Here is a 26220-nt window from a genome sequence, read left to right on the forward strand (position 1 = left end):
CAGGGTAAAGGGAAGCAGTTTAATCATATTCAAATAAATTAATCAGCAGTCTCATGAATTTCACAGTCAAGGGACTGATTTTTATTTTGCCAACTAGTATTATAGCTACTTAAGGTTACTCTTGATAGAATCAATGACAGTTATTTAAGTCAGAAGTCCTCAAACTTAGCTATGTATCAAAATCTGAGGAACTTTTAAAAACACTGAACCCTGAATCTAATTCCTGGGATTTTGATTCATTAGTTCTGGATTTCTAATTTATTAAGAAGTGCTACACGTGATTCTAATACAGCTCAGCCATGGACCATGCAAACCACTGATTTAAGTGATATATCACACATTGCTCAATATATTTAAATGATAAAATCTGCAGCTAGAGTGTGTTCACTTTCCTTAATTAGGTTCCAAACTTTAATATAGAGTAAAATTATTTAAAATAAAAATATAACCTCTGGTCCGATACTTTATTTGATAAACCTAGAAATAGTGAACAATTTGAAGTCATATGTGGTTTTTATGAAATTTGTTAGTTTTATGAGGGTCTCCTTCCCAAGACTGTGGACTCAGTGAGGGCTATTTTATTCATCTTGGTGTTCAAGACACAGTGTGATAGGAATTAAATAAATGTTTATAGACTGAATATGAATGAAAAGAGGCAAAAGTGGTCATTTTAAAAATCAATAGCTATATTCTCTTTATTATAGGCATCAGACACAGTCTGTATTCATCATAAGTTGACATTAACCACAGTGTGATAAATGGCCACACAACTTGTGATATTAGTCCAACCTTCTATTAGATCACTGAGGACAGAATCCATGGATTTGAAATCAAGAAGGAGATTTTTCTTAGTCTTTATTCCTTTTCCTGTGAGTGATAAGTCTATAAACCTAAGTTATATCTGAAAGAGCCATGTCTAGAATTATAGTTGAGAGACCCATTGATCGGACATTTTTGGATAAATATTAGTCCCGGCTGGTCTTTGGGCTAGTGGTAGACGTTGTTGTGTATGGTATAAAGGAGCCCCAAGTTCGTATCTCAGAAATCTACTCATATTTCTCTTTTATCTTCTACAGTTCGAGCTGTCTCATGCTCCCCATATTGCCTGGGTATTACATTTTTTTTTTCTCCAGTTTCCTTGAGTGTGTTTCTTCTGTTCTTTTATTTCTGTTCATTTTCTGCCTGAGGGAAGAATTGTGTTCAGTAGCTCTTAAATGCTTTGCAGGTACCATGATGTTGAAAACACCTTGTTATCTGGCCTAAAACATGTTGCCTCTAGTAACTGACTGGTTTAGACATAAGGCAGGTGAGGATCTCATTGAAGGACCAGAGGGAACAAAATAATGTTATTAAGGCAAACAGCTGAGGCAGAGACAGTGAGACAAAGGATTTTGACTACAGAGTTGAAAACGCCAAGAACGATAAGCAAATACAGCAGCATGATTTGTGGCCCGACCAGCAGAGACCACCACTAGCCATCTCTTCACATCAGGGCTCCCCAACTTCCTAAACAGTGGAGCCCTGACTTTGTTTGATACTTTATTTTGAAATAATTTCAAACTTATGGAGAATTCTAAGTACCATACAAACAACTCCATATTCCTTTTACCCAGATTCCCCAACTATTAACATTTGAAAACAAGCTTAAGACATGATGACTCATGTCTTAAACATGTGGTATGTATTTTCCAAAAATCAAGGAAACTCTTCCACATTATCACCATTTAGCCCTCCAAGTCAGGAAACAGTGTTGCTGCTCCACTGCCAGCCGGTCCGCGGAGCCCATTCAGATTTCACCAGCTGTCTGCACAGTGTCTCGTTCCCTGAACTGGGATCCAGGTCCGGAACATATGTCGATTTAGTTGTCATGTCTATTTAATCTCCTCTACTCTAGAACATTTCCTTAGTGTTTCAAGTCCTTGTTTAAAAGTGTCCAGGGCTTTCCTTTTGTAGAGTGTCTCTCAGCCTGGGCCTATCCAGTCCTGCATTCCTGGTAAAAATGCCATAAAAATCATGGTCAGCTATTTACAGTTAGTCACATCAGGAAGTATGTGACCTGTCCCACCACTGACCAAGTTGGTGTCTGTTAGGTTTCTTTACATTAGATTTTACATTTTCCCTTTGTAATTGATCAGAATTTTGTGGGAGGCTAGCACCAAGTTTATAGCGGTTACACCAACATCAAGTTCCTCATCTAACTTCCACCCACCATTCTCGACCTTCATGGACAGCTCCTACCTGAGTCACTTATCTCTGTTATGGTTGCCAGCTGTTGATTTTCATTTCCATCATTTGCGCACATTTATTAGTTGATAATCTATAAGGAAGACTTTTTATTTCTGCTTTATTTCGATCAGCAAGGACCAGTCAATTTCTGTTTTATTCGATGTATTTTCATTCATTCCTAGGTCTTTTCGAGACGGTTTCATCATTTTTTTGAGCATTTTCTTATTTTCTTGTATAAGACTTGCTTGCTTAAACTGTACATCACTTTTTCTAGCCTTGGTGTTAACCATATTTTTTAAGATGCACTGTTCTTTTCCGTAGCAGTGGCATTTAAAAACCAAAGTCTGGACATTTGGTTGTGCTCATTATTGTTGAGATGTCATTGCTTTTAGGCCATCTCAGGAAATAGTTGAGTTTGTATACACACAAACATATGCTGCCTGGAGTGAAACTATATTTCCTAATCTCCCTTGTAGCTAGTTGTGGACTTGTGATTTTGTTATGGCCAGTGGCAGCCAGTTTGACCAGGAAGTGGAAGTGATTTGATAAAGGACTCTGGTGGTTATAGAATTGTGACGCTAGTTCTTAACAACTCACCTTGGGACATAATGTGAGAAAAATTAACTCCTATCTTTTTAAAGTTTTAAAATGGTTATTTAAAGCTTTTGGTCATCAACATGTAACCTAATTCTAACTAATACTGCCCCTGATAGATGAGAAACAAATGAAAATAATTCTGAATTCCATGAGGCAGTAAAGAAATGTGAAAAGGAGGCCAGCACCAAGTTTATAGAAATACAGTGAGTGCTGAATTTAATCTCCCTAGATCAAGTGACAGAATTTATAGAAGTTTGAAAGAATCAGAGTAGAATATCGAGGAGCAATAAGAGGGTAACTGAAATTCCCAAAAAACTAAAAACATAAAAACAACAAATAAAAAACTAAAAATGCATATAGTAGATGAAAGTAACAACTGAAGCCCTGCAGAGCAGCTGACTTTGGTATCTGCTGGAATCAGGTGGAATTTCGCAGAATTAGGTGGTGATATAACATGAGTGAACCCTGTTACATATAGTCTGTAAGACCACTGTGTTTGGAGGTCTTCATTTGTCTTTGCAACTATTAAAAATAGATCTAACCTGTTTATCAGGAGCACATGAAAATCACTCCTACCCTGGCAGAGAGGGTGACGTCAGTTCTTTGGAGGCGTGACCTGATCTGTGACATGGGATTTGAAAAATGTTTCTTTAGTCATTATGTTACTTTTAACCCCAGGTAGATTTAGAACTTAGTAAACAGACGATGAAATTTCTGAAACCTATATGATTAATTCTAATCAATTATGAATTACCTGCATATATTTTTAGTTGAGGTGTTCATAATGTTTAAGAGAATTTGGCATATTAAAGTAACTAACAACATAGATAGTGATTCCACTTTGTGTGTTTTTAATTGTGTAATCGACATCACTGTTGTCATTTTTATGTTGAAAGATAATGTTTTTGACAAAGATTATAAAAAGTATTGTAATGCTTTTCAAGTTCAATGAATCTTTTAATTTGTTAGGGAATTATTGATGCAATTTAATACTTGAGAAAGTTTTGCTTGTTGGGTCAGACTATTGAAGTCCTCACAAAAGAAAATGGGTATATTTGATTTATAAATTCAGTATAAGAAAAATTAAATTTGTAAGTGGTACTTATTGCTGAAGGGGTGTTTAATGTGTCCAGCTGAGTTTGAACATTAATCAAAAGCCTCCTTGAAAGTGAATGTTAAAATTTTAAACTTTTAAGTCGAATGATAAGAACTGCCTGTTGAACTCAAAGGCTTATGGAAAAAATGGATTTTTAAAAATTTGTCACTTTACTAAAGCAAATATTTAATTTAAAACTCAAGTGTGCTCTTTGCAGCAAAGCCTCCCTGGATCTCCCAAACACATTGACACATGGACTGTCCCCTGCTGCAGTGGCCATAACCAAAGATGTGTGTTTGACAAGATTGTAGTCTTGGCAGGGACTGGATGTCAGGATGGTCACCAAAGGTGATTCTGGTGAAACTGCCTGGGCCAACTGGTGAGGCGGAGGATTGTGAGCACTCAGCAGATGAGCCCTTGGCCTGGGCCACAAGATAACATTCACATCTCCCTCTAGATTGAGATGGAAGGTATAATAGAAAAAGCATGGCCTAGAGGTCACACCTTAGTCACTTTATTGTCTTTTGAACTCTAGTATTTTCAGCTGAATATTAGGGACAATAATTTCTAAACTACGGGGTTATTGGGAGGATTAGAGATAATAAATATAAAGCACTCAACTATATTGCTTGTCATCTATCAGGAGCTCAAACAGCGGTTTGTCAGAGGAAGATGTGAAGGTTGATAGATTAGTTTAGGAACTGTCTGGGGCCAAGTCAGAGGATGTAAGACATAAAACCCATAGTACTTCATATTCATTAGTCACCTGCTCTGTTGCCAGGCTTCGTTCAGCCTTTATGTGGATTGCATCTTTGAATTCTACCAATAAACTGTGAGATATTTGCTATTATCCTTTCCATTTTATAGAGTAAAAAATATCAGGTTTAGAGAGGTTAAATGACTTTTAAAATTTTACACAGCCAAGTAAAATAGTTGAACCAGAATTTAAATCCAGGAACCCTAATGCTAGACCGTGGGCTGAAGTCCACACTCTTGGACTCCTGCGTCATTGGCATCCCTTTTCTGCATTAACAGTACTGCAGAGCAGGTAGGGCCAGTAGTGCTTCTAACTTAACAAAATTACTCTTTGAATTGCACCCCATCAATTTGGACTGCTGCCTTTTTTCACATAATAGAAATATTGAGGGAATACATTAATGGAATAGTCTTGGTTTTATTACAAGATGATCAGGTTGTATGGACAGTAAAAGGTATTGCCCCTAACGCTACTAATCCTTGTGAGCTACCTAATGGGAATATCATTAGGAAGTATTTGTTGTTGCTGTTGCTGGGTCATCATCTTTTCTTCACTTTAATTGGCAGACCCCAGAAGTCATCATTAGGATTCTGGACAGATTCGAAACTGGGTGGCTTGCCTTCTCTCTGACCACTGTCACCTTACCCACCTCTTAACCTCTTTTACTCTTCCAAAAAGGAATGAGTGAGAGTAATAGATGGTCATTGTCAGAAGCCATGGATGGAGCTTCAGCTCTGGCTAGATTCTGTGGTCTAGAATTTACAATTGTGTGACCTTGGACAAGGGACGATATCTCTGAGTTTTGGTGTCCTGATCTCTAGGGATGGCACATCCTTCTCAGGGCTGATGTAAAGGTTAGATGAGATGAGACTTTTCCTCTGGGAGCCAAAAAGCTGAGGGGAGTGTGGCCTTCTCTCCTACTTTGGTCATCAAACCAGTGCTGAGTCGTGGGGTACCAGCAGAGCTGTGGCTTGAATTTCCAGAGTTTGAGGTAGTAAAACTCATCATTCTGGCCAGGGGGCTTTGGGCAGTCTGTATCGTGGGAGCTACATGTTTGCATCAATCAAAATCTGGCACCGTTGGTACTGCAGGGTGAACACAACACAGAAGCAGTATGTCATCTGCTCTGCCCTGGCTGCCTTGGCCTTACCAGTGCTAGTCATATCTAAAGGTCATCATATTGAGGAAGTTTTTGAAATTCCTTTACTGGTTCAAAGTAAAGTTGAAGGCTACAATAAGACTTCTTAAGAAACTTAAAGCCTAGAATGATAACTGAATGAGAGCTGGCAGGGGCAAAATGAGAAACTGTCATCATAGCCAGCACAGGGGAACTTGCACCATCTATAATGAGGACAGCAGCACCTCAGAGCCTTTAGAGATATCCCTGGAATTACTCTGCTTACTGTAAACAAACTGAACATTTAAAACTTGCTCTTGGTGTGCACTGGGACATTTCTGCATTTAGACTGAAAGTGCAAGTTAGATGGTCCACGTGATACTGGCATAGCACTTCCTCCCTTAAGAGTAACTACCACCTTCCCGTGCACAAGACCCTCAGTACAGACCTTAGCAGAATCTTGAAAAGCACAGAGACCCAAAGTGCCCTCTGAGTACCATGCAAAGAAGATTCATTGCAGAGTCCTGAAGAAGAATCCACTAAAAACCTGAGAATCATGTTGAAGCTAAACCCTGTGCAAAGACTGTGTGCTGGAACACTAGTCTTTGCCAGGCCAAGACCCACAAGCTCTGAGTGGATAAAGCAGCAGCGGCTCTAGAGGCCAAATTAAATGAGAAGGGGGTTGCAGGCAAGAAACCTGTGGTAGGGAAGAAAGGAAAGAAGGCTGTTGGTGTCACAAAGCATAAGAAGCCCTTGGCGTGAAAAAAGCTTGTATCTACTGAGAAACCAGCAGTTGAGAAGAAGCCTGTGGCGTAAACTGAAATTTGTTTATTCTGTAAGGGTCAGATCACTTTGGGCATCTAATTTTGAGTAAAAACTTGATCAAAGGAAAAAAAAAAGATGAAATGAGACAAAGTATGTGAAGTCTTTTGAAAAGTTCTTAGTGGGGAGTCAGTGCTGAATATATGGGGTCTTTAAGACATATAACAACAACTCTAGCCAGTGTAGTAACAATAACAGCAATAGCAGCAATAGTACTAAAGGACAGATAACTATGTGTCCTAATGCTGATGTACAAAACACCAGCCAAGTTCAGCGTCTAGTTTGCGTCCCAGCTCATTTCCCGCCGCCCCACCCCCTCCCCGACTGCAATCTGCAGCAGAGCTGGAGTGGTCCCAGTGTCAGTGTTGGGGGGAGGAATGTGCTGGTACAAGCCTCAGCATGCTAATAAGGCCTGCAGTTGAGCAGCTCCAGAGGGAGTCAAGCGTCATGTTCTCTGCCAGGAACTGTGGTAGATGGGCCAGGGCCTTCGAACCATGCAGCGACCATAGATATGAAAAGGGAGACAGACAAAAGGCAAGAAAACATGCAGGTCTGGGAACTAAAACTATTCAAATGTAAATAAAAACAAGATGTGCATTTGTGGCAGGGGACTCCTATCTGGGATCCAGAAATGCCAGTTTACTTACAAAAGTGAGTCCATCTGGGAGGGGGTAGGTTAGTGCTAAAGGTCTGTAGATTTGGGTTGCTCTTGAAAGCATCTGACCTTTTTTAACTTGATATGAACTCATATGTCCTTATCAACCATGAGCATACTTTATTTATCATCTCAGAATGTTTGGAAAAAATACAAGTATTTTATGTATTCTTAATGCTTATAAAAGTCAGTACTAGTAGATTTATTATTTATTATAAAAATTATCTTGCTCAGTGGACAACATAGCCATCATTATCATTACTGTCTACTATTTACTTGATACTTAGGATGCAAGTTTAAATAGAAACCAGTTCAAGTTAGTATAAGCCAGGCATTGTGTTAAGTACTTTACATACTTTTTTTTTCTCATTTAATATACATAGCGACTCTGAAAGGTAAGCACTATTCTTATCAGCTTCATTATGTGAAGATGAGAAAATGGAGGCTCTATTTTCCAACCAGGGTCGCTTAGGTCTAGTAAGGAGCAAAGCGGGCATCCTGATCCAAAGCTTCCTGACCCATGGCTCTCAGACTTAACCATTGCACGCCAATCATCTCCAATATGTTTCCTTCTTTAGGAGGGACTTAAGGAGGATGGTAGGTTTATGTACATAGAAAGGAGATGTTTTCACAATTCTGCATATATATCTTAGAATTTTGGAGCTGGCTGGTCTTCCTTAAGGAAACATAATTTGAGGTATAGTGATTTGTCCTGAGTCTCACAGAGATGAATGTTCATGCTACCCATGTGGACCAGAAGGAGGTAATTCTAGCTAGGGCAGATGTATGTGCTCCCAAGCCCAGGAAACACTATGGCTGGCTGTGACCTGGAAGATCAGCTGCCGAATTGAAAAGGGGCAGTGTTTTGCCCATCCTCCATTCTGAGTCACACCTTCTATGAAGTGATGAAGTAGTGGTAAGCCCAATAGAACTGAATGGCAGTTCTTTGTACATCTCAGGCACCCATAAGGTCTAATCCATTTTAAAAATAACTTAATTCCTCCTGCTATTTACTGAAATAATACATGTTCTTATAGCATATTTGCAATAAAAAAATAGAAAAAGTTACCCATAACCATCCCCTCCAAATAATCAGAGTTAATACTTCAGTATATTTCATTCCTAATTTGTCCTCAGTATATATACGATATATGTATGTGTATATATATATGTATACACATATGTGTGTGCATATATATATATATATATATCATACACACACACACACACACACACACACACACATACATTTAATGGTATATATTTTGTATTACAGCAAGCTTTTTTGCCCTGCTCAGCAATAATACTATTACTGTTTTTACCAGGTCAAATAAACATTTAATTTAAATCTTAAAATAGTTTTCCTCTGATTATAAATGACATACACAGTCACTGTAAAAAGTACCAGTAATATCAACACTATAAGGAATAAAGTAAAAATCATTTGAGTCTACAACCCCAAATGATAATGTTGATGTGGGCTTTGTATTGTTATGAAAGACTTTTTTTAGGCATTGATATCTGCATTTCTAAAGTTTGCAAAAGAGTGATGTACTTTAGTTTGTAATACAGATATGTTTTGGCTTTTATCTTCTAAATACTTTCTGGTGGTTTTCTTCCAAAACCTGGCAAGCTTATCAAAAGTATGGAGTCCCACATTGTTAAGCTTCAGGCAAGCGATAGCGACATTGACAACATAGAAAAACTTTGGGTTAAAGATCGTCATTTTCATCACTACATCACTTAAGCATTAGACCAAGGCTCCAAGGAGGTTGCAAGTATCCCCAGGAGAATTAACTTACTTGTTCAACATGAGATAGTCACCTCAAAATACCAGGACAGATGTGGTGCAAGGAAACACCTTTGGGGAAGCTATTATCAATAGTTTCCCCTCAAGGTAAAAAAAAGAAAGGAAAAAAGAAAACCCCTTTGTATATTACTGACTCCGACTTAGGAATGTTTCAAGCAGGATTCTCATTTAGAGGTAGTGGTGGAGGGCGGATTCCTTTTTAACATACCATTATGTAGTTGGAGATCTGTTGGGTGCCAGTATAGGCTAGGCATTAGGCATCGATCTTTGTTCTGAGGTGTACAAATTTAATATTTTATTATGTTTAGTTTCAGTAAAAATTCAGTAATAGACTATAGATCCCTATTGGCAATGCTGTTCTATTTATTTTGTACTAAAGACACTATTATAATATATTCTCAGAAACAATAATATGTTTCTCGATTGGGATTTGAGTCCTACAGATATACGCATTTGTCATCATCTATTATTGAACAGTATACTTCAGATTTGGGCAATCACTGTATGTAAATTTTATTTCTCCTCTAAAAGGAACTGTAAACAAACATGGAACTTTAGTTACTGATGCGCGTGCTGAAGATTTAAGGATAATAGTACTGCTGTCTGAAACTTTGAAATGCACGAAAAAATAAGACAGGCTGTGATGGATGGAGAGATATGCGACAAAGCAAAAGTAATGCAATGTTAGCAGCTGTAGAATCGGGTAGTGAGTATGTGGATGTTTACTTGTTAAGCTTTTCTATGTGATTGGAAATTTTCATAATGAAATATTGGGGAAAACCTCAATAATGAGGTTATATGTGAAGGGGTTAAAGCACAGTCTCTAGAACATTTTTCTAGCTTAAAAATCCTGACTCTACTTCTTGCTATCTGTGTAACCCGATAACTCAACCTCAGTTGAGTTATTTGTTAAATGTGGGTATGGAATACATGTAGCACAAATCTTATTCCATAGTAAGATCCTAACAAACACTGATTATGATTTCACAGTGCAAAGGAAATGGTTTTTATAAATGAGTGACCATATGCTGAGGGCCCACTATGTGCCTGGCACTTGGTCACTTTCAGGAGTAGCAGGTGATCTCAGTCTGCATCATGCTGTGTGTGCCCTTCAGCAGAAACTTTCATACTAGAGAAGGTGTGAAGGGCATGATTAGCAAAGCTGAGAGTTGCTTCATTAAGTTTGACAGAACCCCTCCCTTGCTGTGTGTATCTCCCTGGGCCTGGCGTCTTCTTTGAACTAGAAGGGCCTTCAGAGGAGGGGTGGCATCTGCTTTGTTAGAGTTTGTAGCATTCCAGAGTCCATGCTAATTTAGTTGATTATAAAAATTGCTCCCTTTGTGTAAGGCTAGGCTGTCTCCTATTTTGGGGTGATCCTGTTTTTAGCTACATGGGTATGTGTCCTGGGAAATTCTAAGGTATAAAATCTTCCCTCCCTCAGTCTAATCATATATATCAATAGGACAGCCTGTTTCATCCGCAGTGCTAGAAAGCAAAGAGAAAGGGTCAGGAAGCTGGGAAGGGCTACAGCTGAGTTTAAGGACACCAGCCCCGGGGGATGAAAGATAATTTTGTACAGGTACTATCTTCTTATGGATATCTAATATCATGCTTCTGGAAACTAAGGCAGACAACAGAGTAAAAAACTATGGAATTGAAGGAGAGAGTAGGGAATAGAACAACTATCAGCCACATTTCGAAAGGAAGGTGAGCTGTTAGTGGGTTGGAATAGACGTATATGCTAGCTTCCCAGCTGTGATAATGAAATATCTTGACAGTCGATGTTTTGGGATAATTGGGATTTACCAGAGTACACTCATATGGGTCTGCTCTATTGGTCAAGTGTGGAGCAGGACTTGATTTCTGTGCCACATAATACCACCAGAGAGCTATTTAAAAGCTACCAAAATTTTCTTTTAGTTTTACCAGATATAGAAGGCAGCTAGCTCTTGGGTATTTTCCTATATTGTCTTGGGTGTTACAGTTCCAAAGTCAACATTTTTGTTATTATTATTGTTCCCAATAAGTAAAATGCACACCACCAGCTTGTTGATTCCTTAATTTCCTTTTTTTTTTTTTTTTTTTTTAACACTTAGCCTGGCTCCCTTCGGTATGAATTCTTGCTCAAACCAGACATTTTAAAGAAGATGCAGAAATTCCCAGAAGAGACCATCTTAGCTTGAATGCTTCTAAGATAATCAGAAAAGTGATTCTGAAGAGAATCCAAGGTAGCAGGTCCAGGTTTTGTGGCTTCCAAGGTCAGGTATAGAGCAGGTTGATAATGAGTGCTCCAAATCACAGGGATTTAAGTGTATAAGTCCTTATTTGGAAGTGGTTCTGAAGCTAGTGTGATGGGAGGTGGGATTTGAATTCAGTGCTGATCTTCTGGCTGTCGAAACTGAAGTAAGTTATCTCAGATATAGGTGAAGATGCCCTTAAATAACTTGGAAGCATTATAAGAGAGGAAGAAAGGGAGCAAGGGAGGACAGGAAGAAAGAAGGAGGGGAGGAGGAAGAAAGGAAAGAAACCAAAGAAAGCTGGCATAGAGAGAAGAGGACAAAATATTTCTCAGGCCTTCACAGCCCTTGAAATTCAGCTAAATATAACTCTTCCCTGTTCACTGAAATTGCAGTTTCATCCTCCAGGATGCAATCTAAAGTCCTCTCTGTGTTTAACATTTAAGCAATAGATTTAGATTTCAGACACAATGAATGGATCAGGCCAGGCAGTAAAAGAGCAAGACACTGCAATTTAAAACTCAGTGCAATTTGAAAGCTATATAACAATTTATGCTGGACCTCAGTAGATGTGTATACCGTAGGCAAGTGATTCTGAGATTCTTCATCTCTCTTGGGGTAGGTCATTCCTGGCTTCTACTTAACTGCATTGTGTCATCAAGCACTTTACTACTTCAACTCAGAAAATAAAAACTTCCTGGGTTCTGTTCTACGGCAATATCTCTAAACCCTTGTTTGGAGTTCTATATCTCTTTCATTTAGAATTGTAGCAGATTCTTAATCTGGAGTATCTCTTTATTTGCAGGTTGGGAGGGGCTGGGCATATACTTTATGAATGCTGCTGTTAAACAACTGGTTAGTTTGCATCTCACTGACTCCTTGGGGTGCTTTCATAGGAGCCCTGAGAGTTAGCTTACTAGATTGGGGACTTTTTAAAGACTACCATGATACAAGTGTTACCAGAGATTAGGATTCCCTTCTCGACACTTTGTCTAGGCTCTTGATGTCTCAAACAAAGAACTGAGCAAGACCCTGAAATACAGTAGCAAAAGAAGAGCTTTTTTTGGAAGGGAAAGCAAGGCTACAAACAGTATACTTACAGACGTGGAAGCGGGCCTGATCAAGAGAAGGGTGGCCCAAAGGCCCAGTAACAAAGCCTTTGAGGTTTTTATCCCTATCTACTGTAAGTGGTAGAAGAGTGAGCCTTCCTTATGGACAGTTAAGATGGACAGGACTCAGTGACTCATTGTTGGCTTTCTGCGCATATTCATTCTCAGAATTCAGTCTTTTCTAATGATATTAATGAACTAATGGGCATATGTATTATATTACAGTGATGGTATAATAAGACTCAGGTGAATTTAAGGTCATTATGGTTTTCATTGTGCAGGTATGAGAGGCTGGCTTAAACTAGTACCTAATTTTTTAACCTCTCTGTTCCCTTGTAGGAGTTAGTTACATTTTAGCCTAAAAATGCCTTTTGGCTTATTAATTGTGGACAGATTAGGCGGGTCTTTTCTAAACAGGATGACTTCAGCGTTTTGCAGGTGGATCCAAAACCACCTATCTCTACTGCCTAGCCTTTTTTCTAAGAGCTGCGAACCCCTTCTTATTAGTATGGATGTTGAGGGACGGGAAGTCTCCTCTTCTGTGTCTGCTTTCTGCTGAGGTTTGTAGTCCCTGCCTGTCGGGTTTCATGGCGCTCTTTCCCTCTCTGTCGCAGTCAGAACAGGTTCTTGGGTTATCCTCCCAGAGGATAATGCTGCTTCTGTCCCTAGATAAGGAAAAAAGAAGATACAAACTTGTTATTTAAGTCATATCTTATTATTGATTTTCTTATTAAGTGAGTAAAGGAAAACAGACTTGGTTGATGTATTACTTAAAGAAAGCTGTGGGTTAAGAGTCCCCTCCTCCTTATTACTGTAAGTTACTACAATGGCTTGTCTGGCCTAAAGCAATTTCTGCTTACAATAGAGGGAACGCTAAGCTTCAGTGATCCTTATCAACAACTGAGCACTTGAGTCAGAAGTTTCAGAGCAATTATCTGAATTATCACGAGAGGGGCTCTTTCCCAGAGAAAGGGAAAAAAAATAAAAATAAAAAAACTCAGCAAAACTTAGTAGTGTAAAAAAATATACTTCGAAAAGAGCAATTAAAAGTTCTGTGAGTATATTTTGTAAATAATGGGCCATATCAAAAGTATTAGAGATCTTAAAAGCACTTAGGGTAAAATAACTAAATTTGATAAAGAACATGAATGTGTTTTTCTATTTATTGAATATAGGGTGATAGGCACCAAAATTTGCTACCTTGAAGCTGCCTTTTTAGGATATTGACTCTAAGCTGTTTATTAAGAAACAAGATTCAGAAAGGATCTTTGAGCCCCACCCTTCCCCCACACCCCTGTTTTCCTGCTCAAGAGATACAGACACACAAACCTGCTGTAGGAGGGGAGCCTGGGCTTAATAACCTTAAGAATTTTCACCCTAGAGTTAGTCTGAACTTTAGTTTGGATGACTCCAAGCCTGTTAGCTAGATGCCCCTGTGTCCCATTGTTTCAATGTTACCAAGCAAAAATTTTCCTGCTGCACATGTTCTGGTCTTCCTCAACTACCTGTAAATCGCCCATTCTCATTTCTGAAATCTAATACATCTCTCCACCTCCTTTTCTTCTTTGTCCCAAAATGTTTTATACGCCCAGTGTTCCTTACTGTCTTTGGAATTTTCATGCTTATATGAATTCCCCATGTGCACGTATTAGACCTTTGATTTTCTCCTGTTAATCCATCTGTTAATTTGATTATTAGCCCATCTAGAGTAACTTAGAACATGGGAGGAAAAGTAATATTTTTAGACCCCACAGGGGAATAAGCTTTAATATGTAGAAGTTTTCTAAAGATCTAAAATAAAATTTGAGTGATTAGCAGTGTGGAAACCTAGCATGATTTACTCCTTTATTTGAAGTGGTGCTACAGTGATTTCTAACTTAAGTAGATAACTAAGAAAGCCAAACAAGACAGATAGAAAAGTAGCCTTTCTTTGTCTTTTATCCCTTCATGTCTTTGTTCCCCAGCCCTGTTACCTGGAAAACTTGCAGCTCTTCTTTGTGACACTGATCAAATACTCTTCTTTATGGCTTCTCTGTCCTTTTTGCTGCTCAGCTTGACTTGACGCCACTTTCCCTTCTCACTGTACTTTGTTCTAAATATTTTTACAGCATTCATATTTGTCATTAATTATGTTTGTATTTCCATTAGATTTTGTTTCTGAAAGTCAGTGACCAAGACTTTTTTTTATCTTTGAATTCCGACACCGTAGGTACTCAGTAGATGTTTTAAAAGGGCAAAACATTTTTCTGCTCTGCTCGACTTTCTTGCATGACACTTTTAGGAGGTCATGTTATAAGATACTGAGCTGTGTATCCTGATGATGTATTCTGGAAGCCTCCTCAGATGTCAGCATCCCTGACCCAACATGGTAAAATTACAAAGGCCGACACAGAAAGGAATATTTCAGTATTTAAGAAAAACTACTGTAGATAACTGCCTACATTTCTCTAATTTTAAAACTTTATTTATTTATTTATTTATTTATTTTTCTGGCAACCTATGATAATGGCAAAAAACATCTAAATCATTATGGAACAAATATAATGCTCCGCCCATAATAACACTCTCTAGCACCTTAAGTTAATCTCAGTTAATAGTTTTATTATTATCCGTTTAGATTTCATTATGACTCTAACTATTAACAGATGTATTTATTTTTTTAAATATTATTCATTAAGGTAAAGCTTATAGTGTGTGGGCATTTCTCCAAGTTCATACATAAAGATATTCTTAATTATGGTTAATGGTTATTTAGTATTATATTATTTCATTATGTGGGTATGTAAATTTTATTTTCAAATTCTGAATGTCCAAATGCTGATGAACAGTTTGATTGTTTTCAGTGTTTCACTATTATAATCACATAGCAGTGAAAACCCTTATTTCTGTAGTTGATTTTCATCGCAGTGGGATTGTTCTACCTAAGGATTTTCTGTGAGCATTGGGCAGATGCACCTTCTAATTCTCTTAGGTCACACATTCCAGGTGCTTCTTAATATTCATAAATTTTTCAAGAGCATGGAACTGTGCCCTATTCTAATCAGACATATAAATGGGCCTGAGAACAGATCTCTCTAAAGAAAGGTAAGGGCTCCCGCAAGGTAATATCTGTGAATGAGGAAAGGAGATGACTGGGCAATAGGGGCTGCAGCTCTGAGGGCACCGGGGTCTCAGGTTTAGGGGGAGGTTGTGTGTGACTGAACCATTGACTTTCCTGGAGAGCATATGTCCTCTGGAATGGAGACGCTCCTGCAAAGGAAAAAGCTGTGTCGCTACTGGCTGGGCCACTCAGCTTGAGGAGCCCAGCCCCTCTGAGAGGACCCCCTCATGAGAAGCAGAAGGATCTGCCTTGATTGCTGGGAGGTAGGAACCTGACTGTGTAGCGGTGAATAAAACATAGGCAGAAAAAGGACAGTCGCTAGACGGCAGAGCAGACAGCACATGAGAACATCTCTCACTAAATGGAGGGCCAGATAGAGAAATTGACTTAAATAAAAGAAAATAGGGAAAAGTCAAGATATCTGATCAAGAAGGAGATCTCAGGATACTAGTAATACAGCTGTGAAAGTGAAAGAAACAACTTTAAATGTGGGTACAGTCCACATTTATATTACATACATTTTAAGTTTCAGAGTTATTCCTGTTGACTTGGAAAATAAAAGCTTTGTGAGTATATCGTCTCATATCAGTTCTGAGCATTGTCACATTTTATTCTTCTGTTCATCACTGCTTAAGATCAACGTTTTATGTCTCTCTTATCAGAAGGAGGAATTTTCCCAGGATATGTTCCCAGCATCTCCCACAATCTGTATGTTTTAATTCCTAAAGTAAATCCCTTATCCATAACTCAAGTGGTTCTGCTTACCTAAACTGAACTTTGAGAAAAAAAAATTTTTTTTTTAAGCTGGTTTTCCTTTATTCTTTCCCTTCAAGTATAGCATAAAATACTGTAAAAAATGCTCTTGGTATTCATAAATGCTTTTCATTTTCCTCAACTGTTTCTAGGATCTGTAGAAGTTAGAAATGTTACACAGATATTTTTATTAATATATACCATTAATCCGTCCTGTAATCTGTATAAAACACAGTAGAGATTTCTTCTGTAGGAACTTATTTTTTTTTCTGAAAAATCATCATTTTTCAAGTGACTTTATTTTCAAAAGATTTGTTTAATGTCTTGTGGTTGTAACTTTATAGTATAGGCACTTGAATAAAGTTACAAGGGTATTTTTGCCATCAATGTTAGGTTGTTCTATTCTTAATCTTTCTTACAGAAATATATATATTTTAATCTAATAGGCAAAATGTAGGATTGGTTTATTAGTACTAAACTACAGAAAGTGTAAGATATTACAAATGAATTGAGCCCTTTTAGAGGTAGTTTTTATCTAGCTTTAAACATTTTATTACCAACGAAATGTGTATTAATGATTATGAATGTAATTAATAACATCAGAATCAGAAGAGTAGGCTAATTTATCATTATAGATTTTAATGAGGCCTATAATGTAGTAATAAATATATAATGTTTTCACATGGCAATATGAAAAAACAGTGATTTATCACATTTTAATTTAGGAATTTTTATAGCAACTAAAAAACTAAAAATTTTCCCTTGAAAACATAAGTTTTATGTTAAGGTAATATTATTCTTTATAATTAATGAAACTTTCACAGTGATGTTTTTATATACCTACAGTATTCAAATAAAGGAATTACTTGAGAATATGTAGAAATACTTGGCTAACATATTTAATAAGAAATTTATGATTTAAAACTCACCAAAAAACTCTGTTAGTAAAGGATTTCTTAATGTGAAATAGTGTCTCCCTGGACAACTTCCTATTTATAACAAAATCCCTGTCCTGTGTATGGCCATGCAACCTTAAACAAGCCGGATCCCATCTGATCTCGGAAGCCAACCAGGCTCGGGCCTGGTTATTGCTTGGATGGGAGACTACCTAGGAAGACCAGATGCTGTAGGCATAAAAAATAAAAAATAAGGGATTGGAAGCTGACAAGGTCCTTACAGTCTGTGAAGTCAACCAAGGGTTGCGTCACACACACACACACACACACACACACACACACACACACACACACACAATCCCTATCCTAGAGATGACCCTAATTTCATCTTTTATGTGTATTTGATAATCACTGGTAGGTATGTGCAGTTTAAATCTTTGGTGGGTAGAATTCTGATGGGAAGCCAAGTATCTCTAAACTGAATTCAATCAAGGTATGTGACCGATAGTGGAATGGTTTATTCTAATGTTTTGCATGTATGAAATTCTTTGTCCCAGCATTGGTGAGCGCATGTCAGACACGTTGAAAGTTGAAATGATTGTTTTAGTCTCAGAGAGGTCACTGGGCATATAGAAAGAGTCACTGCAATATTATCTTATTCCCAGTGACCCAAGTACGACTTGAGGAAATAGGAATCAGTCTGAGGAGGCATTACAGTAATGACTGAAGATGGTAATTCCCCAATTTTAAGTTTGGCTTCTGGGGTTATAATGAAAACACCCAAGTTAGCTCATTTTCCTTGGGAAATTGGCACTTAGGCCTCTAACTTATCACCCCATAATTGTACGTTCTTTATAAAGTTTCCTTTTTCTATAATATCCTTTAACTCTTCTCCTGCCTCACCCTCTCCTTTCTCCTTGCCTTACAGTAATAGGTAAATCTGAAATACGTTTTAACTTTCTCAGTTAAGAATTCTATCAAACCTCGTGAAAGATAATCGCCATGCTAGAAATTATACCATGCAATTGTACTGAAAACTGGATATTCCAATTTTTCTGCAGCCAGTGAACCAGAGAAATCATAGTTTTCACCAAAATTCCAATACTATTGACTCAGAATAGATGCTCATCATCATAGTAGTCATCTCACTGCAATATCAGTGTAAATAGTGCTGCATTTTGCATTTAGGAAAGTATTATATTTTTGAAGAGAGCAATGCTGAATAAAAACTAGTTCAATAACACATATTTGATCTTAAAAAAGATAGTTGAAAATAACTTACTTTTCTCAAAATTATTGATAAACATTTTCAGACATTTACCATGATCCTTTTGCTTATGGTTCCGAACTATTTCTTATGAACAATATTTTGCATAAATATGATGTCAGAACACCATCTCTAAAAAAACAAAGCTTTACAAAGTTTGCCGGATTAAAAACATTTCATTTTTATTCATTTAGGTTATGTTTTCCTTAATGAATTTTTTTTCTTTTAGGTTTAATAATGCTTCCAAGAATGTTTATTATCCAGCACGGAACTATTACTAGACTGTAAAGTTATAAAGTTATTATAAAACTGTATTATTATAATTAGAATAACACTTGTGGTAAAAAAAAAAAAAGGAAAACATTTAAGAAAACACTATTTAAATACAACTGATAAAGCTAAACAAGACCATGGTGTGGGATGTTTTTAGGCTTTCTAAATGGCTATAAATATTGTTCTATTAACTGACATGGTATTTGAGAGCCTTACATATCTATAAGTTTATCAAATATATCTCTTACAGTGCTTTCTCCTAAAATATATATAGATAATAGTAATAAGTTCCCATTAAACTGAGTGGGAGCCTAGCCATGGGCACTTCTGCTTATCAGAAACTTGCCAGGAAAGGAACAAAATAAAATGAATGTGCTGCATATTTTGGTTATTGCATATAATAGTGAAGCCTAAGGAATTTGTAGGCATACAGACCTGGATTATACCAACTCAGAGTCCAGTAATACGATTATCAATGTATAGATAGGTATAATCTATTTCTATACAAAATCTATTAAAGTAGGTGTTTTTTTTTTCTTTCCATCTCTTTTTAGCTTGTTATCTTAAAGTAAGGTTAAGCCATCTTATGTATTCAGACAAAAATTAAATTTTGTGTATGGGATATTCTTTTGTAATTCTGATTGGAAATAGGGAGGTAAGGTTAAAAAAACAATCATTTTGTGTGAGTTTTGGGAGATAACAGATCTTTAAAATTAAATGGAAATAATGGCATTCAGTGTGAATCAACTTGGTAAATAATGAAAAGACTAGTTACTGATCAGTAGGATTTGGTTACTTAATTTTCAGTACCTCGAGTAAATAACCACATGAATTAAATTGCTTCATGTAAGTTTCCCTCAAGATGAGAAAAACTTGCTTTACTTTGAGCCACTAACCTGCTTTACTAATTAAGCACTTCAAATCTGACTAGAAGAGGTGATCGTAGTGAATTTACTTTTGTATTTAGATCATTTTCTTTCCATTTTTCTATTTGTCCATCTGAATATCTAGCTTCACAGTGTTCGAAGTGGTTGCTTAGATTCTGAAATGGATGACTTGGAGTCAGTACTTTGACATAAAACATGGTCAAATGGTGACACACATAATTGACAGTGCTTCACTGAGGCTACAGCTGTTTCTTTGTCTTCTCCTTAGTGCCTAAAGCTGATCTAATCAGGCCTGTGTGTGTGCTAATTAACAATGCCCAATTAGGAATTCTGCCTGGCTTTCAAGTTTTGCTGCTACAAAGCTCAGAAAGGAAAGCATCTCTTTCTTCTGGATAACAGGGATATAAAAATGCTAATGGCAATGGAATGCTGGTTATCCTTTTTGAAGAATTTGAAGACATCACAATTAAAAATTTGAATGAACAGTAAAAAGCGTTTTTTTTTTCACTTGATGTCTTAAAAAGAGAAGTAGGAAATACCTTCCTATGTAGCACTCTTTTAGTTAATCGGTGAAAATTATTACAATAATGATAGCTATCATACTTTTGTTATTTTTTTTAATGTGCCAGCTGTTGAGATAAATACTTGACATACTGTATTTCATTTATTTTTCACATCATTCTAACACTGTAGATTGTTATGGCCATTTTACAGATGGGCATGCTACTTTTACCTTTCTGAGCCACAGTCTTTTCTTCTCTACCAAGTGATGGGCAGACTGGGAGATTGTAACTTGGGTCTGTTTGACTCCAAAAGTCGTTGCTCATACTGAATTCTTACTTGCATTATCATAAATTCTTTTTACTTGTTTCCTTTCCTGGTGAGTTTCTGATAATGAGTGGTCATCATAGCTTGTCTTCTACTCGGTTTGATGGGAACCCATTTATTATAAGACATGGTTTGACTGATGATGTCATGATTGTTCATATCCAAGGCAGAAACAATTGTTGGAGGGTATAGAGTGCCACAAAGAAAGAGCTTATGTTTTTTCTTCTGAGAGAAGGTGAGCCGTCGTTTTCTGAGTGTAAGCAAATATGGGAGAAAAGAACAACTGATAAAGACAATGAACTTTAATAGTCTAACTATATCAGCTAGAGTGACTGTCTCACCCAATGTCTTCATAGTGTCAAATCCTCCTGTAGCTCCCATTGCCTTCATGATAAAACCCTCTGTGTCTCCCTCTATTTGAACCTCTGCTTCCTTCCTTATGGGTGACAGCAATAGCTGAAATAGCCAACAGTTATGGAACTCTCACTTTACATGAGTTGTGGCAGATATCAACGTTTTTTCATTTGTTTCGTTCTTTTTTTTTACTATCTCTGTTCCAGTGGAAATAATCCTTTTAAATCTTTACAGTATACAAAGGTAATAAATGAACTAATTGATTTGGCAATAGTCTTTCATTAATCACATCAGTTTTCAGGCTCTTGGGATAAAGTATTCACATACGTTATCTGATTTAATTTTTAAAACAATCTTCATCATCATTTCATAGTCAAGCAAACTGAGTCTCAGAGACACTAAGTAACATGACCAGTTTTTCAGAGTTAAGTAAGGGGTGAAGCCTAGATTGAAAGCTGGGTCTGCAGATTCTAAACCAGAAAGCTATTAGAGCCTTATAGAAGATTGTCAAGCTTAATTCTCTGATTTTAGAAAAATGAATCACAGAGGATGCTAGCTATGTCCCGAAGATGCATACTATTTAGTTTATTAAACATATTTGATTTGAGAGCTGTCTTTTTTTTTCTTTCTTTCTTTCTTTTTGGTGATTGGGGAGGGAAGCTCTGCTGTTTGCTGAAAGCCCAATCTCTATCACGGACTGCTTTATACATCCAGCTTTCCTGCCAAGCCTGTAAAGATATCAGAGCTTATGACTCTGGTCTCGAAGGTTAAGAACAGACAGTTCTCTCTTTCCTTGAGCGTGCTGGGAAAAGACGATTACACAACCACTTTCCCCTGGGGTGTTTTGTTACCTTGCCAACATTTAAAAAATATTGCTCGCTTTTAGTTTTAATCCATTTCCTCCTCCCTTACCCAGCCTTATCAATACATAAAACAACTGCTCAGAAAACTATTGATTTCTAAGAATACAGTATTAAATACTCTCTTTGCATCTTGCCTTTAAACCTGTCCTCCATGTTATCCTGTCTAATCTTTGATATCACAGATGACTGACAGGTAGTTAGCTTCTCTGACTGGCAGATTAGTGCCTCTGCCACATGGGAGTGTCATCAACAGTAAAATTAATACCTCCAGCCTGGGTTTATTTAGCACCTTCTGACACTCAAAAGAGCAAAGGAGCACATGCCTTGCTTTCCCTTGGGGTGACGGAGTATTAGATTAAACTGGTGGGAAATATTTGAATATGCTTGATGAACAGACTTTGTATTTAGGCACATTTGATGTTTTTTGAAGTTCTTTATTGCCTTCATTTCCAAGTTGGTGTGAAAGAGCTTTTGGAAGTCATATGTCATTGCTGCTTCCCCTGTTGCTTAAAAGAAAAAAAAAAAAAAGAATTTAAAGTCAACTACCCACTCTGGATTTTCTTTTTCAGATGCAAAAGAAATTGTTTTAAAAGCCCAGATCTTAGCTGGAGGAAGAGGAAAAGGTATCTTCAGTAGCGGTTTGAAAGGAGGTGTTCATTTAACAAAAGAGTAAGTCTGGAGGTTTTAATTTCTTGTCTATGGACCAAGCAATTATGGAGATTTTGCTCATTGAAAGGAATACTGAGTGAGAGGGTTGGAAAGGGGGTTAGGATTAGTAGCTAGCAAGTAGAGGAAACAAATTGCAGGTAGATTCTGGCAATGCCCCAGTTTTCCTTCTGCTCCCATGAAAGGATTTTTCTTCACTAATTGTTGAAAATTTGACACTTCTCTCCTAGACAATCAATGATTCCTTACAAATGTTGGAAACACTACCACTTACAAATTAAATGCTGCTTCCATAATGTCACTTCCCTATTCAAGAACTGCAGTGGCTCCCAATTACCAGTGGCATCGGTTGTGCCTCCTGTCTGATATAGTCCAGGTTTTCCTTTATCTGAGCCTATCTATTCAGCTTTAGCGCCTATGCCTCCTAGCACTGAACACTTTCTTCTCCTCTTCTGTCACATAACATTCGTTTCTTTGTGTATTTTGATGCTTACCCTTACCTTTATCCTCCTCATTGGCAGTGCTTCCCAAATTTCCCACTATCAAGTCTTTGTTATTCAGCTCTTACCTAAATATGTTATACATTTTCAGCATTGTCTTTACTATGACTAATTTATTTTGGGAGAGGGATAGTAGAGGTAAGCAAGCATCTTTCCTTTTCTTTTTTCTTTTCTTTGTTTCATTCATTCATTCATTCATTCATTCACGTTTTGCTCTGTGAGACTCTGATATCGTGCTAGACACTTAGTAGATGAGCAGAAAGTCCCATGGATTCTAGGCATGAAAGTGCACCCTGTGCGGTGTGGACAAGAGAAGATAGTGTGGACTCTGCTTTAAAATGATTTTCAGCATGGATGCTGATTTTCTTTTCTTCTCTCTTTATTAGCCCTAAAGTTGTAGGAAAGCTGGCTAAACAGATGATTGGGTATAATCTAGCAACGAAACAAACTCCAAAAGAAGGTGTGAAAGTTAACAAGGTAATATATATTCTTTTGGTCATTTTCTATGTATGTGTTAACAAAAAGAAAAAAACATACTTCAATTTCAACAAAATCTAATGAAGTAATGCACTTTGGTGATACGCTGTTTTATTTTTAAACCTCATGTAATCTGTTTAGTATGTGGTATGACTTTGAGGAGAAATTAAAAGGTGTTGTAATAGTAATATCACTTCTTATCACCACTGTCTAGTAAGTGTGAGTAGGGGTGAGTGAGTGAAGCAATAGCTTTCTCTTTCAGAACACAGACACATCCTGTTTAAAGCTGAAAAGTGCTTGGTATACTCAGTGAGGGATATTCTGTCTTCCTCCACAGCCCCACCCTCAGTCCTGTGTATCAGAATTACCTGTTGTGGTTGTCTTACTAAGTGCACATATACCTTACTTTGAGATTGCTATCATTTTGAGCCACTGTTACTTTTGCAAGTGTGTTGTATTAGTGAGGTATATTGGGGCACCCAAGTGTGGGTAGGGTACACACAAACATTCACATTCACATACAGAACACACACACAGAGCAAAGTGACCTGTGTCAGTCATGAACTTGAATGGCAGAGCAGAGGCTAGAACCTAACTTTCCTATCAGTCTGTTCACCTTCGCTGTGCCCCACTTGTGTATTAAGGCAATCAGGATTTGCAGGACCCACTGCAAAATAAAAATGTGAGGATCCTTGTTCAAATTTCAAGTTAGCTACAGCTGAGACCAAGAGGCCCCATGCAATTACACAGGTCACACACACCAGCCCTGGGAAATCACACATGGTTAGAAGGCCTCATCATAACCATCCATCAGGGCCCAGCATTATGGGAGGCAGCTGTCTTCTCTGCTGACACAGCATCACAGATGATGATCTCCGCCAGTATGCCATGCTTGGGGAAACTGAGACAGTACATTCTGATTTTACTTTTCAGAGAGTTGTGTGGAAAATTCTTGACATGACCAAAAAAAAAAAAAAAAATACCAGCTGGTTGTTAGTGTACCATGAGAGGGTCTATCCTGTATCCAAAAAAGACACTGAGCTGGAGGGAGATTGGCATATTGGCAATCATTAGCTCCTCCACTCTAAGGATGCAAAGCCTTTCTAAGTGTTAAGGAAGCACACACACAAAATGGTTATGGTTATTTTTTTTTTCCCATCGCCTCTCAGGTAGATGCAAGAACTGTTTAAAACTCAAAAATGGTTTTTTTTTTGTTTTGTTTTGTTTTGTTTTTGTTTTTTAATTTGGTTTTGTGTAGCTCAGGACTGTACTTTTATTTCCCTTTTATACCTGCTTTACCTCTGTGATTTCTGCAAAATTTGTCCACAGAGACTGTGATTAGTATTTTTGTTGGTAAGAATTTATTGTTTTTTTTTTTTTCATGGACACCTAAGTTTTTAGATTAGAGTTTGTAATATGTTTTAAAAGTATATAAAATTACACAAAAAAGATTCACACTATATATACATGCATAAAATTAGTTTGTAGATAGGTTCCTGAAATGCTGTCAATAAATGTGTTCTTGTAAATTGAGTCATTGCTAGGAAACTACTAGAGTGATTTATTTTTAATAAAGAAGTTTTTTTTTTTTTTCTGATTGCAAAATTGACTAACATAAGTAAAAAATTCTAGTAGTGGGGATATATAAAAATTAGAAAGGAAAAGTTCCTTGTATGTCTCACCACCCAGAAATAATTGTCATATATTGTTTTGGCCCTTTTTCTGTGTAAAATGTGTATTACTACATTTGTATAACAATAACATTTTATATCACTTTAAGGAACATGCATTATTTTAGCTATAGATTCTTAGACATCAATCAGAAGTCCCCAGATTATACAAGCTTTAGATTACTAAATTTGAGAAGTTACTTGGACACATGCATACATCTATACATAATGGATATATTTGTTTTTTTCTAAATCTGTGGCAATATGTTTGCACTGTGCTCTTTGAGATAGTAGTAGTGGAGGTGAGGCAGTGATATTCATTGTGTGCACCATGATTCAGTTCCAGTGATGGGTACTGGTCTGCAATGAGATAAGTTCAAAAACTGAGAGTATACTTTTAATCTTACCTAATCACAATCATGTCACAAATAGTTTGTGCACTGCCATTTATCCATAGAGCACAATTTGAGTAGCACGTATTGTAAAAAAGAAAACAGGTTCAGTGGCCAAATTAGCATTAAGTAAGATAAAAAGCTTTCTATTGAAGGGCTCTGCGAAAAGGCTGAATTGGTGATATCCTTTGTGTCAGCTACAGATGAAACTTTTTCAAAATACATATAACAGCTTCTCATGGGCTGAGTGTTTATGAAGTCTATTAAGATTCTCTCTCTGTAATAATTCCTAAAGTATTCTGACATCCTGGATCATAGGGTGGCATAACAATGTAAAAAAAATTAATTTTTATGTAAAATTTTTTGAGTTATCTATTGATAATCATCATTTTCTGGGGATGTTTTCTTAAAGAGCTTGAAGAGTTTGAGACAGCAGCTAGTCTTTAAAAATAGAAATTTGCTGTAATCCAAAGCACATCTGTCAACATTATAGAATAAGAATAGGACTCTTGAATGATACTTATCCTAAAAAGTTATAATGTTGTGTTACTTACTAGTGAACGTCATTAAGTCCTATTTATTAGACTATCTCCGTATCAGAAAGTAAACTTGAAATCAGAGTGGTTCTAGTAATCCTAATACAATATGCCAAGAAATATTTCTTACAAACTCATGAGCTACCATTTAGGAGAAAATAATTGATATGAAGCCCCTTGTAAGATATTTTATTTTAAACTAGTAAAAAATTCCATAAAAGTTTGTAAAGGAGTTCTATTTTTATTACATTATAGCTTTTTAGATTATCTTATATTTATCCCATTCATGTGACTTAAAACTTAGTAATTTTATGGCATGGGTAGCTAAAATC

At 36.9% G+C, this 26220-nt stretch overlaps 1 protein-coding gene and 1 pseudogene across 3 annotated transcripts in view; both read left to right on the forward strand.

Moving 5' to 3' along the window:
• Window positions 1–26220, forward strand: part of SUCLG2 (succinate-CoA ligase GDP-forming subunit beta) — a 243752-nt gene that overhangs the window by 96947 nt on the left and 120585 nt on the right. For all 3 annotated transcript variants that reach the window (XM_016150231.2, XM_016150229.2, XM_016150232.2), the window contains 2 exons: window positions 22217–22316; window positions 23200–23290. In XM_016150231.2, the coding sequence (XP_016005717.2) occupies window positions 22217–22316; window positions 23200–23290 (191 nt within the window). The remainder of the gene's footprint in view (window positions 1–22216; window positions 22317–23199; window positions 23291–26220) is intronic.
• Window positions 2658–13408, forward strand: LOC118601777 (annotated as a pseudogene).

This window comes from Rousettus aegyptiacus, unplaced genomic scaffold (assembly GCF_014176215.1).
Source record: "Rousettus aegyptiacus isolate mRouAeg1 unplaced genomic scaffold, mRouAeg1.p scaffold_m13_p_4, whole genome shotgun sequence".
Lineage (NCBI taxonomy): Eukaryota > Metazoa > Chordata > Mammalia > Chiroptera > Pteropodidae > Rousettus > Rousettus aegyptiacus.